Below are 16,676 nucleotides of genomic sequence, written 5' to 3' on the forward strand. Positions count from 1 at the left end.
GAGGGACAGGGGCTGTGGGTGAGGGGCAAGGGGCACCAGCAGGGCTGGGAGGGGCAGTGGAGGGGGAATGAGGGGCACCAGAAAGGCTGGAGGGCCATTGTGGGAGAGTGAGGGTCACCATTAGGGCTGTGGGGGCTATGGGGTGAGTGAGGGGCACCAGTAGGGCTGTGGGAGGGAGTGAGGGGCACCAGCAGGGCCAGGGGAGTCTGTGGGGGCCTTTAATTTTAATTACAGATTTGGGGGGGTTATCAGAATTTGCAGGTTTTTTATTAGAGAATTTGCGATTTTTCATCAGGGAAAACCAGGATCCCTGCTAATCAGTCTGGTCCAGACCTACAGTTAGGAGATTTTATACCCCAGGATGGACCATCACTTTCAACAAACGGACAGATATCTAAAGCTTATTTTGTATCCCAGCTGTGAACGAAGTTATGGGCACAGAAGCGCTAGGGGTCAGCTTGTCTGTCTGTAGTATAGCACTACCTAGGCAGGAAATGAGCCGTCCCTAGGATCACAGTTCTGATCAGTCACCCCCTCTTGGATACTTACTAGCTTGCTCCATTGGGTCCACGAGTGGGCTACAGCTGTACTTTTTCCATTGGCCTCTATGCACACTTTCTGAACCCTTTTACACCTTCCTGAAAATGGAGCTCCACAGCCTTTGTTGCCTTAGGCCCCTAGCACCAGTGGTGGATCCCCAGTAGCTTACTTCTAGGACTCCAGTTGGTCGGGAACACTAGAATATATAACTTTCCAGGACTGTGTGGACATCTGGATTTCTCTTCCTCCCTTTACCCACCACTTCCTTTGTGCTGGTGAAGCTTTTCACCCTACCTGAAATCCCATCTTTGTATTAGTACCCTTGTTCTGCTTGGGGCATTTCCATTCCTTGAGCTCCCTTCCGAAGAGGTAGGAATACCTGGTTCTCCCAGTTTCAGACACCTTCTTAGTGTGGCCAATAGTTGGCTCATTAAAGTTAAAGTGATGTACATTTGCCGGCAGTCTCATCAGTAAAGGTGGATATGTATTGACACAAAGCAGTGATTTCCAACCTTTTTAAGGAGGGGATTGCCTTTGGCATTTAAAAGCAACCCAGTATCTACAGTGTTCTGCTCCCCCCACCCCAGCAGGTTAGTGTGTGGGAAGGGTAGGTGGAGGCGGGGCAGGTCGAGGCAGAGGGAGAAAAAATTATTTGGGTACACCTCCCCAGCAGGTAAATCCCACCCACCTGGGCCCCACTCAGCTTACTCCTGCTCCTGCCTCTGCAGCACTGTCCCTCACCATGGAGGCCTCAATTTAACCTCCTCTCCTTCCCTCTCCCATGGACTGACCTGCTGGGCTGGGACACATGCATGCATGCATGTGGGCACTCAGTCCCCTACCCCAGCTTTGGAACGATTCCAGGAGGCTCCGAGATCTACTAGTGGATCTAGAGCTGCTCATTGGTGACCACTGATATACAAGCATTTCATGGTGCTGCTGTTTTCATGGTCATGACCAGGGATCTTAGTTTTTTCTGTTTTAAAAAAAATCCTCAGTTTTTAGTGGTGTTTCATTTCAGTCATGGAAAAATGTGGATTTTGGGTTCCTTTTTTTTTTTTAACTGAAAATTGGGGATTTTTTAAAATCAGAGAAAACCAGGATCCCTGGTCATTTCTTTTCCTTCCAGTAGTTCTCCACACACAGAGTTACATGTGGGTGAGCTCAGCACCTGAGCCTTTTGGCTGGAGACTTTTTTTTTTACCTCAGTGGCATCTCTACTGGGTGCTTCAGCCCCTTTGCTTGCAGCAAGGATACACCTCTGCTCCTCAATTCCTTTCAATTGCCTGGATGAGTTGAAACAATTTTTGTGTTTGATAAATCCCTCAGATTCCTCTTGGATCCCAACATCATTGGCAACGCGTAGCGGGTGCACATGGGTGCACATGCACCCCCTGAACGTGGTGGTACACCCTTTGTGAAAAGGCACTGCTGACACTGTCAGTGGTACCCACGGGCAGTTGCCACTTACTACCCGCCCCTGCTACGCCAGTGACGGTGTCTGTGGATGGTCCGTAATTGCCGCTGGCCACTGCCACTGCTGCCGGCAGTTGGTACTCACCACCCTCCGCCACTGACAGCACTGCAGCTGCTTGTGGCAGCTCTCCACTTACTGTCACCATGCTCCTGCCACCGACAGTGCTGCTGCCACCTGCTGGAACTTGCCATGCCCTCTCAGCTTCCAGGGGCACATGGCATTCATACTCAACATTGTATCATCAGGTTTGCACTGCTCTCCCAGCATTGCTTCATCCTGGTGCTCTAGCATAATTCGACTGGCGCTACATCAGTCAGCACTGTTTTACTGCTTCAGCTCAGTGCTGAAGGGCTGCCCCAGAGTTGGGTCTAAAGGGAAGTGCTGCCCAGCCTCTCTGCTCGAGTGCTTTTTTGCCCCTCTGACACCACCTGTGCCAACTTGAAGATGCACAGTACCCCATTAGAAATGGTAGTACCAGTCCTGCAGGCTCGGTGACTTCCCAGTTGCCTAAGGATCTGGAGGAAGTGCATCTCACTTCAAATTAATACCTCTACATTACTTTCTGGCTTCAAGAAGATCAATCCTGAAAAGGTGTTCACAGGGCATGTCTACACATGCCCCTGAGCGCACATTTGGTACTGCGCAATTGTTTAGTACTTGCTTTAACATGGTGGTGCACAGTTATTTTTAGACTCTACATCACCATAGCTGGACCATACAGTGTCAGCATCGTGGTTTGTGCCCGCCGATGCTATGTTGCCATAGTGATGAGCTATGTCACTGCAATGTAGTGTCTCATGTAGACATGCCCACAGACTCTCATAAAGCAGAGCACTACGCCTTTGGTGCTGGCTGATTCAAGCTCTGTGACACCACCTGAGTTTGCCCATACCAAGAGGTGGAAGAGGTCTTCCTCCAAATTAGTGCCATATTTGTCTCTGCTTTGCTTTGGCAGTGTGGCATGGGGCTATCCCTTAACCTAGGCAGATCCCTGCAGAGATCAACACTCAGAGGGCTCTCTTCAGCCCTGTTGGTATCCAGCTGTTTGACATCAGACATCCAAATGCTAGTACTGTTTCCCTTGCCTCCTTTTACACTGCCTTCTGCCTCTCCTTTAAGACTATCAACACTGCTCTTTGATCCATCATCTTCTACCTCCTGTTTTGGCTCTGAGGGTAACCTTGATCTGGTCCTGCCCCTTCTGGTTCCCATCATCACAGTTATGGAAGCTGCTTTTCTGTGCACTGTGGCGCCACTATCCAGCTGATATATTCCAGAACTGTCCTTCATTTCCATCCTGGCACCTTCTAGCCTGAAGGCCTTATACCTGCAGAACTGACGCATCACCAAGCACTGTGCCTTCATCGGTCTCTGTGGCAGAGAAACCTGAAGGGTTCCTAGACATATTCAGGTATATAATAAGAGTCCTCAACCTGGAAGAAATTGTGGAGGCCCCTGTGAGTGAATTCATTGACAGACATCTTGTGCTGACCAGATACTTTGAAAATGGCATTACCAATCATTGAGGCCACTATACAGCCATCTTACAACACCTGTGAAATCCCCTCACACAGGTCCTGACAGAAAACACAGTTTTTCCAGAGGGCAGAGTTCCATACTTGCACCAAATCCTCTTGTTGCTCATGGTGGCAGCTGCCAACAAGAAGACAAGAATGTGCCAGGTTGTCACCAAGTGAAGATGAGCCCAGATACCTAGATTTGTGTGGCAAGAAGCTTTGCTTCTTGGTGAAGCTGAGTTTTATCAAGCCAAATTAGCAATATATGATTTCAAGTTTTGTGACTTCCTTTGCAGACAGCCTCCCTTCCAGGTCCAGAGTCTCCTTCCTCTTATCCATATCAGAAGAGAGACTTATGCCTAAGATTGCTTAACAAGCTACCCTGGCTGCATCACACTCCCTGGCCACTGCTATAGTCATGAGACTGGCATCATGGAGAATGGATTCTGGACTCCTGAAAGAGTTCAAACCTCGGTGCAAGACATCTCCGTTAAGGGTGCTCAGTTGTTTAGCACTGAAACTGAAACAGCCCTCTGTTTGCTGAAGGATTCAAAGGCTGTTCTGCATTCATTTGGAGTCCACCTGTCTTCCTCCTGGTCCAAGTCTGTCTTCCATCAGGTTTAGTCCCCCAGACTCCCTCTGTCTGTTCTTTCCTCCTGGCATCTTGGAACCACCACCAAGGAGGAATACTCTGCTCTGGTCCGGACCTGCAGAGAGCAAACCAGGAAAGCCAAGGCTGTGATGGAACTCCAGCTAGCTACAAATATCAAGGAATAAAAAGTCCTTTTTTAGATATGTGGGAAGCTGAAGGAAAAGCAAGGGCAACATTAGACCTCTGCTAAACCAGATGGGACAACTGACACCCAGGAAAAAGCAAACTTGCTAACTGGGTACTTCATGTCAGTTTTTCAGCAGTCCCATGGGACAGCCCTGCCCATTATGGGTCAAGGAGGCCCGGGTAGGGAGATTGTTTGCCCTCCATTGAAGCTAACCTCGTGAAGGAACACCTTGACAGGCTGGATACCTTCAAGTCAGCTTGCCCTGATGGGTTACGCCCAAGGATACTCAGGAAGCTGGTAAACATCATAGCTCAGCCCCTGGCACGGATCTTTGAGAACTCGTGGTGCTCTGGTGAAGTGCCCAATGATTGGAAGAGGGCCAATGTGGTGTCTATCTTCAAGAAAGGGAGGAAAGTAGATCCAGCTAACTACAGGCCCATCAGCCTGAATTCTATCCTGGGAAAGGTCTTGAAAAAGGTTATCAAAGAGGCCATCCTTAACAGGCTAGCTGACGGCAATGTCCTGAGGGATACCCAGCATGGGTTTGTTGCGGTTAGGTTTTGCCTGGCCAATCTCATTTCCTTTTATGACCAGGTAACTTATCACTTGGACAAAGGGGAAGAGATCGACGTTGTATATCTTGACTTTAAAAAAGCCTTCTATCTGGTATCCCATGATCACCTCTTGGCGAAACTGGCTAACTGCGGCCTCGACCTCACCACGATCCGCTGGCTGGGGAATTGGCTCCGTGGTAGGACCCGGAGGGTGGTGGTCAATGGGAGCCAATGGTCTTGGTGCTCTGTGTCCAGTGGGGTCCCTCAGGGCTGTGTCCTAGGGTCTGTGCTATTTAACATCTTCATCAATAATGTGGACATTGGTGTCAGAAGCGGGCTGGCCAAGTTTGCCGACGACACCAAACTCTGGAGTAAAGCATCCACACCTGAGGACAGGAGGGTGATCCAGGCGGATCTTGACAGGCTCATGAAATGGGTGGACGAGAACTTGATGGTGTTCAACACCAAAAAATGCAAAGTTCTCCACCTTGGGAGGAAAAACCTGCAGCATCCTTATAGGCTCAGCAGTGCTACGCTGGTTAACACTACAGATGAAAGGGACTTGTGGGTCATGATTGACCACAAGATGAACATGAGTCTTCAATGTGATGCTGCAGCTAGTAAAGTGAGCAAAACCCTGGCTTGCATCCATAGATGCTTCTCAAGTAAATCCCAGGACATCATTTTCCCGTTGTACTTAGCCTTGGTGAGGCCGCAGCTGGAGTACTGCGTCCAGTTTTGGGCTCCACAATTCAAAAAGGATGTGGAGAAGCTTGAGAGAGTGCAGAGGAGAGCCACACGCATGATCAGAGGTCAGGAAAATGGATCTTATGATGAGAGGCTGAGCGCCATGGGGCTCTTCAGCCTAGAAAAGTGCAGGCTCAGGGGTGATTTGGTGGCCACCTATAAATTTATCGGGGTGCTCATCAGGATCTGGGGGAATGACAAGATCGAATGGTCACAAACTCAGCCGTGACTGATTCAGGCTGGACATAAGGAAGAACTTCTTCACTGTCTGAGCCCCCAAAGTTTGGAATAGACTGCCACTAGAGGCGGTTCAAGCACCCACTTTGAACGCCTTCAAGACACATTTGGATGCTTATCTTGCTGGGATCCTATGATCCCTGCTGACTTCCTGCCTCTGGGGCAGGGGGCTGGACTTGATGATCCTCTGGGGTCCCTTCCAGCCCAAATGTCTATGAAATCTATGAAATCTTTCCCTCTTGCCCCTCCATAGCAATTTGAGATAGACATGCAGGCACCACCATCCAGGGCCCCCCTCTCATTGTGACCAGAAAGGAGGAGCTTTGATGTTGTGTCTGAGAAATGCTTCCCTAGATCCTACTTCCTTTCCTTGTTTGGCTTCCTTTTGGCCTGAACCAGTATTACCATAGACTGGTAAGTCACAGACAAGATGAAAAGCAGCTCCATCATCTTATTTGTCTCCTTTCCCTCTTCAAGTACACCTCCCATCCATTTTCAGGGAACATTCTCACAAGAGTGTTCTTCAGCAGGTGCTATCTCGTGTCTCTGGGAAGAGTGGAGCATTTACTCTGATTCCACAGCCTTACTTCATGATTCCAAAAAGAAAAAATGAGATTGATCATGAGCTTTTAAACCTGGACAGAAACATCTGCAAACTCAAGTTCAAAATGGTCATGCTAGCAGCCTTTATCCCCTCTCTGTGCTAGAGAGACTTGCTAACATTTCTTAACCTACAAGAATCCTCCTTTTATGTTGCCATCCAACCCTTCCACAGACAATATCTAATTTTTCTTAGCATGCATAACTGCTCACTATTTGAATCCTACCCTTTGACCTTTCTGTGGTCCTAAGAGTCTTCAGGAAAGTTTTCACAGTAATAGCAGCACATGTCAGAAACAGGTGATTGCTGCCTTCTCCTGTCTGAATGACTGGCTCATCAGGTGACCTACAGCAGAGTGTGTATCAGACAATCTTTTGACAACTATAACAACCACTCTTGGTCAGTGGACTTCCATGTTTTAGATAAACAACCAGGGTCCTCTCATTGTAGCATGGGTACATTCACCATTGCTACAACCTTTCAGCATCTCACTTGCCTGGTCCCTATAGTGAGGCAGTGGACTGTCTGAACAGGGTCAGGTTGGTCCACCACAAGTAAGAGACTCATTCATCTTTTGATTGTTCCTAATCTGAGTTCTCTGATGATAAACCTCAGTTCAGTGGAGCAAAACACAGAGCATCAACTCTTCTGCTCCAAGATGTTACTCTAGGCCAGTGGTTCTCAACCTTTTTAGATTCAAGCCACCCCTAGTTAGAGTCAAGGTACTCTCAGAAATTGCCAGCTTTCACTCATTTTGACTGTGGGGAAAAATACCAGCATAGTTCTTCTGTGGCAAAGAACACAGAAAAACCACAACAGGTCAGACTGTTCTTGATGCTTTGGATTCCTATGTAAAAATCTCTGTCTTTATCTTGTGAATCACGTGTAGGTGTTTGGACACACAGTACTATATTGTGTGGCATCCTTAAAAGTTTCCAGGGTGTTGTGGCACCCCAGTGCCTCCAGAGTGTTGCGGCACCCCAGTTTAGAATCACTGCTCTAGGCTCTTTCCAAAGCATTTCACACACTGTGGTGAAAGGGTACCATGTCATCTAGACAGCACCAGCCTGGCCCAGGTGACTGGGGATTATGTCAGACAAGTCACTGAGATCTGACCCCTGATGGCAGATCTACCATACATGACCTGTTAGCTACATTGGGTGGATGGTTCTCTAAACTCGCCACAAATTTCTGCTCATGGTCATTTTCAAGTTCCATCTTGGCCAGAAAATTTATTTTCCATCTTTTTTTCTGAAGCTGCGTGCTTGCCCCACTGTAGCTGTCCTTCTCAGCCTCGGTTGTGTAAAAAAACCCCTCTGTCCTGCTGCTGACATGGGCGAACCCCTCAGGTCTCCACAGTTGTTCATGCCCATTATGGAGAGATCCAGGAAGTCACCTTTTTCCTCACAGAGGCTTTCCACTTAGATTCCAGTTGTGTTAGACTCTGCAAGGAGTTGGGCAAAGTGGCTTCTCCATCCATCATTTAGATGTATCCCACCAGGGCCTAGCCTTCCTCTCCTGCCTCATTCTGCAGGGTCTTTGTAATGGACATTTGCAGAGCAGAAATAGGGAGCTCAACCCACACCCTCGCGTGCTATTCTATTTGTAGAGGCCTCTTGGAGTGACAGAGCGTTTGACAAAGCTGTACACCAGTTGATTTTTGCCTGAGACACTCCAGTTCTTCCAAATGTATTGTCCACATGCATTCAAAGCCCACCATCTTTCCATTCTTCCTCTGAGCCTGTCTCTTTGCAACTCTGTGGTTGAGAGGGAATGGAAGAGCTGGCATGCACTCTCCATTGTTGATGCCTGTGTTATGGAGAAGGGGCCTGAAGGGAGGAATTGGGAGTACTTAGTATGGATGCTGCTGTGGCAAAAAAGGCCTCAAAGTCTAAGCTCACTCATGTGGGAAAATGTGAAAATGTTGTGTGTGGACAACATACCTTGAAGACTTTCAGTTACCCAGAACAAGTTCTTCAAGTCTGCTCTTCCTAGCAGTTGCAAAGAATATTGCCAGAACTACCAATAGACTGTCAAGACCGGGAATGTCTTATGGTGTAAATTTGGGGTCCAGGTTCAAAATTGCTTTGTTAGCTGATCAGTACCTCAGTAACTCACCTTGCTGTTTCCTAGGAGCCAGCAGAGATGACAGTGCTAGAGGTGAGAACTGATCTCATCTTTTTGCCCTGTGGTAAGGTGCATACCCTAAGTTCATATGCTCTGTGATGTAGCACTGACACCTGACACGTGCAAGAGTCACCTGATTATCCCTTCTCCTGAGGCTACTGTTGCAGGCTCTATGCACTCTAGTTCATGTATCCTCATGATCTAATCCCTGAGAACTAGACTAGAACAATGTGAAGGCCACATACCTAGGGTGCTTTAGCATTCTGGGTATTACAACAGCTCCCAGTTGGTTTAAGCCTTAAGATATAATCTGGTAAAGAGCCAGTCTTCCTACAGAGAGGAATGTGCGAGTAGGGGGCCCTCATGCAGAGTGGGGTGGTTCACCCCTTCTCCCTGGTTCACACACATTCTGTAGGCCACTAGAGGACTGTCTCAGAGCAGTGGCAGGTGTGTTTTGGGCATAAAGACTAGATTGACTTCTTGTGGATAGGAACAGTTGTTCACATAGTGTATAGGGCTGCCTGTGCAAACATGCACAGCCCTGCCTTTATTCTCTTCTCAAGTTTTACTTCTTTTGAATGGGATTGAGGAATGATAGGCAGGAGTGCTTTGCCTCCCTGAGCACCTGTGCTTGGGGCTGCTGGGAGGGAGCAGGAGAGGAAAAATGGGCTGTGGAAAAATGGATATTTCTGCAGGTGGTCTTTAAGGACTTTTGCCCACTAAGGTGATGCTTTCTCCTTCTAGGGAGGGGTGAGTTTGGGGAAGTCTTCTTGGCCAAAGCAAAAGGCATTGAGGACAGCGAGAGTGAGATGCTTGTCCTGGTGAAGAGCCTGCAGACCAGAGACGAGCAACTGCAGCTGGACTTCAGGCGTGAGTCTGAGATGTTTGGCAAACTGCATCATGCCAATGTGGTGCGCCTGCTGGGTCTGTGTCGTGAGGTGGAGCCGCACTACATGATCCTGGAATATGTGGATCTGGTAAGGGACACTTGACTTCCAGCAGCTACTCCAAGGACCCAGCAAAAAAAGTGGATCCATCTAACTGGGATAGAAACTGTGGGGCTGCTGCTGCTGGCAAACGAGCTAACCACTCTCCTGAGCCAGAGAGCAGCCCTCTTGGCCACAGGTGGAAGTTGCTCTTGGCATTACGTGGACCAGATGGATGCCAAATAGGGTTAATTAGGAGTCTAGAGAAAAACTTTGTCCTAGTTTTCTGTCCCCTTCTTGAGTCTGTAGGATCTTCTACCATTGAAGTCAGCAGTGTTTTTAGGCAGAGTGCCAAAAACACCTGCAACCTCAACTTGTAATATATTGGCATACCAGGGGCGGACAGTGGGGGAGCTGCAAGGGACCTGATCCTTGTTGTGGCAGTGCAGCCCTAGCCCCTTTCCTGCCATCTACCCTAAGGTATGCATGCCAAGTAAAATTTCTTCACGTGCCACACTGTCATGCATGTCAGGGGTTGTCTACCCCTGCTCTACCACTTTTACCAGGGTAAAGTCCCAGGTAGTGGTCCTACCACACCATGGTAGTTTGGTGTGTGTGTTAAATTACCAGGGGTTTGCTCTGATAGACATTGATTATCTAGAACATGGGCGGGCAGAATGGCAGATCTGTCTGGTGGCTGGACTCCATTTCCCAGCAGCCCCTGCCCATGTTGCTGCGGCCTGCTTCCATGGAGACCACAGCAGTGGTGTGGCTGTGACAGTGCAGGGCCAGGGTTTCCATGGAGACTAACCCCAGCAGCACTGGCAGGGCGCACAGCTGGGTGGGGAGTTGCTCCAGGGCTGGGGCTGGGATCTTGTGGCAGTGACAGCGTGGTCCAGAGCCAGGACAGAGCTACAATCCACTACCTGCACATGCCTGGCCAGAATGTGATGGCAACAGATTGCAGTTCTGCCCCAACTCCAGACCAGTGTCACAGTCACAAGATCTTGGCCCTGAAGCAGCTCCCTGCCCAGCCATGCACCCTGCCAGCACTGCTGGGGCTGATCTCCTTGGAAACCCTGGCTCTGCACAATGACAGCCCCACTGCTGCTTGGGTCTCCATGGAAACTGGCTGCAGTGACATCGGCAGGGGCTGCTGGGAAATGGAGGCCACTGCGGACCTGATCCAGCCTGTGGGTCAGACTTTGCCCACCCCCTTCTAGAAGGAAGATTGGCAGAAGATGAATTTGTCTCTGTTCAGCATGTCCACAAGTCAAGGGGTGCAGGGATAGGGAGTGTGGGATGAAGAGAGAGCAGGGATTGGCCCTTTCCCACATCCCCCTGGTCCCTGCATCTCCTCTGACTAGGCCTAGTATCGCCAGAAGAGGTGCAGGAATCGGGGGGGGGGGTGTTAAGGGCAGGATGCATAGGTATTGGGGCAGGTGAGGTAAGTAAGAGCAGGAGACGTAGAGATCAGGGGAGTGAGGGGCTGCTTAATGCTGCCCAAACATTTACTTATTTGAAGCTCTCCCCATATGTTGGTCAAGCCCTCAAACCCTCCCAGCCCAGGGGAGCAGCTTTGCTGGTGTTTCTTGCTTACTAAGGCTGATTTGGGAAACTGTGACCCTGGAAGTAAGGATCCCAGGTACTTCTTGGGAGTGTCTTGCCTGGGCTTGCTTTGAATTGCCTTGGGACAGCTCGGGTGGGTAAGAAGATCAGTAGTGGAAGAGGGCTGTGCCTTGTAGTGGGAACACTAGATAGTAATACTAGCCCTGAGGCCAAGAGGAGCCTCCCCATTCAGGGCCAGGTGCAGTGAACACAAGTTTCCACACAACCCCCACTCCTTGTGTGATAGCAGCACCAGCCGTGGGAGTGGAGGGGTTTTATGGTGTCTGAAGGAAGCCAGTGATAGGCCCTTGCCACTCTTGTATCTTTCACTGATACGTTATCTGATCCCATCCCATCTCATCCCAGTCTCATAAAGAAATTAAGAGGCTGTGACTTAGATGTTTACATGGTCCGGTGGGTGGCAAATTGGCTTGGGGGTCACACCCAGAGAGTGGTAATAGATGGATCAGTATCGACCTGGAAGGATGTGTGTAGTGGGGTCCCGCAGGCCTCTGTCCTTGGACCTGTACTCTTCAATGTCTTCATCGATGACTTGGATGTGGGGGTGAAGTGTATTCTGTGCAAGTTTGCAGATGATACTAAATTGTGGAGTGAGGTGAACACTCTGTCCTGCAGGCAGAGCTGGACAGGTTGGAAAAGTGAGCAGTACAACGAGAACTAATGCAGTGCTGTGCCTAGGGTATAAAAATATCCAGCATACCTACTGGCTGGGAAGTGACCCTTGCAGCAAAACAGAAGTGGAAAGGGATCTTGGAGTCATAGTGGACTCCAAGATGAACATGAGTCATCAGCATGACGAAATCATCAGCAAAGCTAACTGCACTTTATCGTGCATCAGCCAATGCAAGACAAATAGAACCAAGGAGGTGATACTTCCCCTCTATGTGGCATTGGTCAGACTGCAGTTGGAGTACTGCATCCAGTTTTGGGCACAATACTTTAAGAAGGATAACCTCGAGAGGGTCCAGAGAGCCACTCGTATGGTTAAGGGTTTACAGGCCATGCTGTATGAGGAGAGACTGAGGGACCTGGACCCCTTCAGCCTCTGTAAGAGAAGGCTGAGAGTTGACCTTGTGGCTGCCTACAAATTTATTAGGGGGGCGTAGCAAGGAATTGGAGATGCTCTGTTCACCAGGGTGCCTCTTGGGGTAACAAGGAATGATGACAAAGTGACAGAGAGCAGATTTAGGCTAGATATCAGGAAAAAATTCTTCACGGTAAGGGTGGCCAAAATTTGGAATGGGCTTCCAAGGGAAGTGGTGTTCTCCCCTACCTTGGGGGTCTTTAATAGAAGGCTGGATAGGTATCTGGCTGGGTCATCTGACCCCAGCACTCTTTTCTGCCTAGGCCAGGGGGTTGGACTCGATCAGTTGAGGTCCCTTCCAACCCTAACATCTATGAATTTATGAAAGGTGGCTCTGGAATATAATTTTTCCCTGACAGGGGGACCTGAAGCAGTTCCTGAGAATCTCCAAGAGCAAGGATGAGACACTCAAGTCCCAGCCCCTCAGCACTAAACACAAGGTAAAGCAGCATCACTGGAGACTAGAAGGGACAGAATGAGTCAGCTTACATGACTGAGGGCTCCTTTTCAGCATAGGGTGGGGATAGGATAGAGTGAGTGTTTCTTTGGGTCATGGGTACCTGTCTGTCCTTTGCCAAGAAGATGAACCAGCTCAGGGAAGAGACAGGATGAAGACCCTTCCCTGCCCTGGAACCAGGGCCAGCCTGGTTCAAGAGTCTAGCTCAAAAGTGAAGTATGGGCTGGGCCAAGGCAGGGTTGGGCTATAGAGTTTGCCCCTCTGGATCCTGGTGCCAGGCCAGGCTAGGCCAGAGTAGGACATGACTTGGCTGTGTGATTGACATTGACATCTCTCTTGTGGCAGGTGTCCCTGTGTTCCCAGGTGGCCCTGGGGATGGAGCATCTCTCCAACAACAGGTTTGTGCACAAAGACCTGGCAGCTCGGAATTGCCTCATTAGTGCCCAGAGGCAGGTCAAGGTGTCAGCCCTGAGCCTCAGCAAAGATGTATACAACAGGTATGTTAGGCAGCTATGCCTTGGCTGCATTGGGCCTGGCCTCTCAAAAGCTGTGTGTGCCACCCACACAGGCCTGACTCTTCCATGCCTCTCCCTGTGCAGTGAGTACTATCATTTCCGCCAAGCCTGGGTCCCACTCCGCTGGATGCCCCCAGAAGCTGTTTTGGAGGATGAATTCTCAACCAAGTCTGATGTGTGGTCCTTTGGGGTCCTCCTGTGGGAGGTGTTCACACATGGGGAGCTGCCTTACTCCAAGCTGACTGATGATGAGGTGCTAGCAGGTACATGAGGCATTATGGCTCTTGCTCAGGGCTGCCCTGTGAAGTACAAGCTGTTAACATGCAGCCTCCCCAGTTGGGGTCAGCGGGAAAGACACACTCCTTGCTCAGCCTGCACTGGTGAGGAAGAGGTGGCCAAAGTGCTGAGTTGTTCATGGGATGTCCCTTGGAACATCCTAGCCCATTTTTGTCTCTCCCACTGGAGAAGTTTACTGACCAGTGTTGGAGATGGGGCCCTGGGCTTGATGCACTCAGCCCTCATCCTGCCTGGCTATTCCTGGTTCTTGGTCATCTGATTTGACAAGTGTGTTGGAGGATGAATGGTCTTGCTTCACCTCACACATGGGTGGCCCTGGGAGACTCCTATGTGTAGGTGCAAAAAGTGTCTGCTGGGGGTGCTGTGCCATGGAGTCATACGATATCCCATTGCCACAGGAGTTGGAGGCAAGGATGGGAGGAGACATGTCTTTTGTCTCTCACGTTCTGGGTTCTGCTTTCCTCTCCAGGTTTACAGTCTGGGAAGGTGAAGCTCCCACACCCTGAGGGCTGCCCTTCCAAGCTTTACAAGCTGATGCAGCGCTGCTGGGCCCCCAGCCCCAAGGACCGTCCATCCTTCAGCGAAATTGCCAACACGCTTGGGGACAGCCCATCCGACAGCAAAGCCTGAGCGAGGACCAGGCCCAGTGCTGGGGGGAGGGGGGAAATCAGGGCTACAGACTCCAGAAGCTGACTGGGAAGAGTTTGAGCCCAGAGGGACCATGGGTTACACTACTGGACACAGCGCTGCAGGGGCTTCTCCCTATGCCTCCTCCAGGTTCTACCTCGGATACCCGCAGGTCTAGCTCCAGCCAATCATTGTATTGTGAGCAGGGAATGCTGAGAGCAACTGGCTGGTTCCACAGCCAAATGGAAGGGGGAGGCCATGTCTCCTCTGTGCCTTGGAACATCTGGTATTTCCAGAGCCTTTCACAGAGCACAGCAAGCCTCTGCCAGGAGGGAGAGGCCCATTGGTAAGTCTGTGCTGCTGCACAGCTTGGGTGGGGGCTGAGCCATGCAGTGAGGCAAGGCAGTTGTGGGTCCCTTAGTATCTCTGAGCCCCCATATTGTACTAGCATGTCAGGAAATCCCTGCTCCCAGACTCAGCTGAGATCTGCTGTGTACAGCAACCATAGGACTCGAAGCACAAGCCAGTGTAGCTTAGTTCAAAACCTTGCCTTTGTTGCTCGCTCACTGCTGCCCTGTACCCGCAGCATCTGCCGTCCTTTCTTCTTGGGCAGCCTCTTATGGAGACTGGCCAGGCACAATGCTGGGCTGTTGGTGCTGTCCAGAAGGGTAGTCTGGGTGGGTTTCCTCCATCATGTCCTTGCCCATTCCTTATCAAATGGGAGTGGGGAGTCTGTGATGGGTGGGAGCTCTCCCCTCCCTATTCTATGGAGCTTGCTAAGGAACCTGTATATTTATTAAGTGGTTCCATCCTCCCATCCCTTCTGTCTGTCCTAGGCACCCCAGCACCTTGCCATGCCCTGATGGAGCAAGGCCCAGCAGTGGGAACACTAAGTGCCTGGCATATGAAGGAGATTCTCACTAGCTTTCCTGACTATCCGATGCCTTTTCTGTATGATTCTTTGGGGTGGCAACCCCTCTATTCCCTTTGTAAAGTGCTGACCTCTCCCAGACGTAGTATTTCTATTATTGGAATGCCGCCTAGAGCCATTTAGTTTGTTTGCTTGAGTGGAGGGCACAACAGCCCAGAGTTTTTTCACATGCTGCTCTCAATAAAGAATCTCTTTTTGTAATGATTGGTCTTGGCTTCCTTCTCCCCTTCTGGTTTTGGGTGGCTACCACACAGGCTGCCAGTCAAACCAGCGCTCTGAATACATTGACCAGAACTCCAGGAGGAACAACCAGAGACATGTGCCATAGCCCAGCACCTTGTCAGGCTGGTGGGTGAGTCCAACACAACAAGAAGGGGTGCTTCTGTCAGGGTTCAGTTCTCTGTTGTTGTTTAAGGGAGTCCCATGTCCTTGGAAGTTCTCCATCTAAATCATTTGCTTCCTATGCTAAAAAGGAGTGCTAGAAAGACCAAGCTTGAGGCCTGTTTCCTGAGTAAGTCCATGGGGTTGGCCTCTGAATCGAGAACACAGAACTGAGCTGGGTGTAGAACCTCTGGGTTATCAGTTCCCTGTAAAGGCAACCATCTTTTCTGTACGTTAGAAGCCCTCTAGTGAGTACAGAATTGTCTCTTCTCAAGGAGACTGTCTTTACTGTCTCCTCATCAATCTTTCCACATCAGTCCTAAGTCAGTCCATACGTGCAAGTGTTACTGTGCCGTAAGGCATCTTCACATGCATTACTGTGCAGTAACTAATTGGGTGTAAATATACCTGCATGATGCAAGTATCAAAGTTATGCTCAAGTTGGCGTAAGTCACCATATGTGCTGTGGAGTATGGGCGTGCATGTGTGGACACATGCCCATACTGCACAATAATTTTGGTTACTGCGCAATAAATGCACGTGTAGACAAGTACACAGATTATCATCCTTCTTCAGGCAGAGACAGCCCCAGAAATCACCTTTTCCTCTACTTCACTTTTCCAAGGAAGTGCCATTGTTTCCACAAGAAGAAGCATTCCTACTCCACTGATGCCTTGACTCTCCATCCTTTGACAAAGGCCAACAGCCATTGAGGGGATGGTCATGAGACGCAACACAGCACTTCCTGAGGCTCCATCATCTGCCACTTTCTGCTTCATCATCCAGATCAGATAGGACCTGATTCACATCTCTTAAACTTGAGGATATCTATACAAAGGTCTCCAAAAACTTTTGAAACACTTACCAACTATTTCAGACCCTGTGCCTAACACTGAGTACACACAGGTTAAACTCGTTCCCAGTTCAGAGACTGGAGTGCCACCCTGGACTCTCCATCAGCCAGAGCCTGTCTCTTCCATGACTGCTTCCAGTCTTTGTGGGACCTCATTTTTCAGACCAAGGGCAGGTCTTGTAGTGGTTTTACTTTGTATCAAATATTGAGGTTTCTTTTCTACCAAAGTTTTAGTTCAGCATTTTGTTTCTTAAATTCCCATAGGTTGGGTCATCTAGGGCCGCAGGTTATGGTGTCCTAAGTCATCGTCCCATGCAGTTTAGCCGGAGAGACTTCTGATGCCAGTGGACTGGATCAATATGTCAGGACTGCCAGATATGGCTCTGTGGATTTAAGT

The 16,676-nt window shown here is 49.6% G+C and overlaps 2 protein-coding genes across 2 annotated transcripts in view; both read left to right on the top strand.

The window, feature by feature from the left end:
• The window catches only part of PTK7 (protein tyrosine kinase 7 (inactive)), a gene marked incomplete at its 5' end in the record, with an annotated part of 155,498 nt that extends 140,252 nt beyond the window's left edge, over window positions 1–15,246 (top strand). The window contains 6 exons of the mRNA XM_019548515.1: window positions 8,586–8,612; window positions 9,324–9,556; window positions 12,578–12,658; window positions 13,021–13,172; window positions 13,275–13,453; window positions 13,957–15,246. Of these exons, the coding sequence (XP_019404060.1) occupies window positions 8,586–8,612; window positions 9,324–9,556; window positions 12,578–12,658; window positions 13,021–13,172; window positions 13,275–13,453; window positions 13,957–14,117 (833 nt within the window). The remainder of the gene's footprint in view (window positions 1–8,585; window positions 8,613–9,323; window positions 9,557–12,577; window positions 12,659–13,020; window positions 13,173–13,274; window positions 13,454–13,956) is intronic.
• Window positions 1–16,676, top strand: part of PPP2R5D (protein phosphatase 2 regulatory subunit B'delta) — a 1,176,261-nt gene that overhangs the window by 876,252 nt on the left and 283,333 nt on the right. The gene's annotated exons all lie outside the window — the stretch shown is intronic.

This window comes from Crocodylus porosus, unplaced genomic scaffold (assembly GCF_001723895.1).
Source record: "Crocodylus porosus isolate Cpor-Errol unplaced genomic scaffold, CroPor_comp1, whole genome shotgun sequence".
In the NCBI taxonomy this organism is placed as follows: domain Eukaryota; kingdom Metazoa; phylum Chordata; order Crocodylia; family Crocodylidae; genus Crocodylus; species Crocodylus porosus.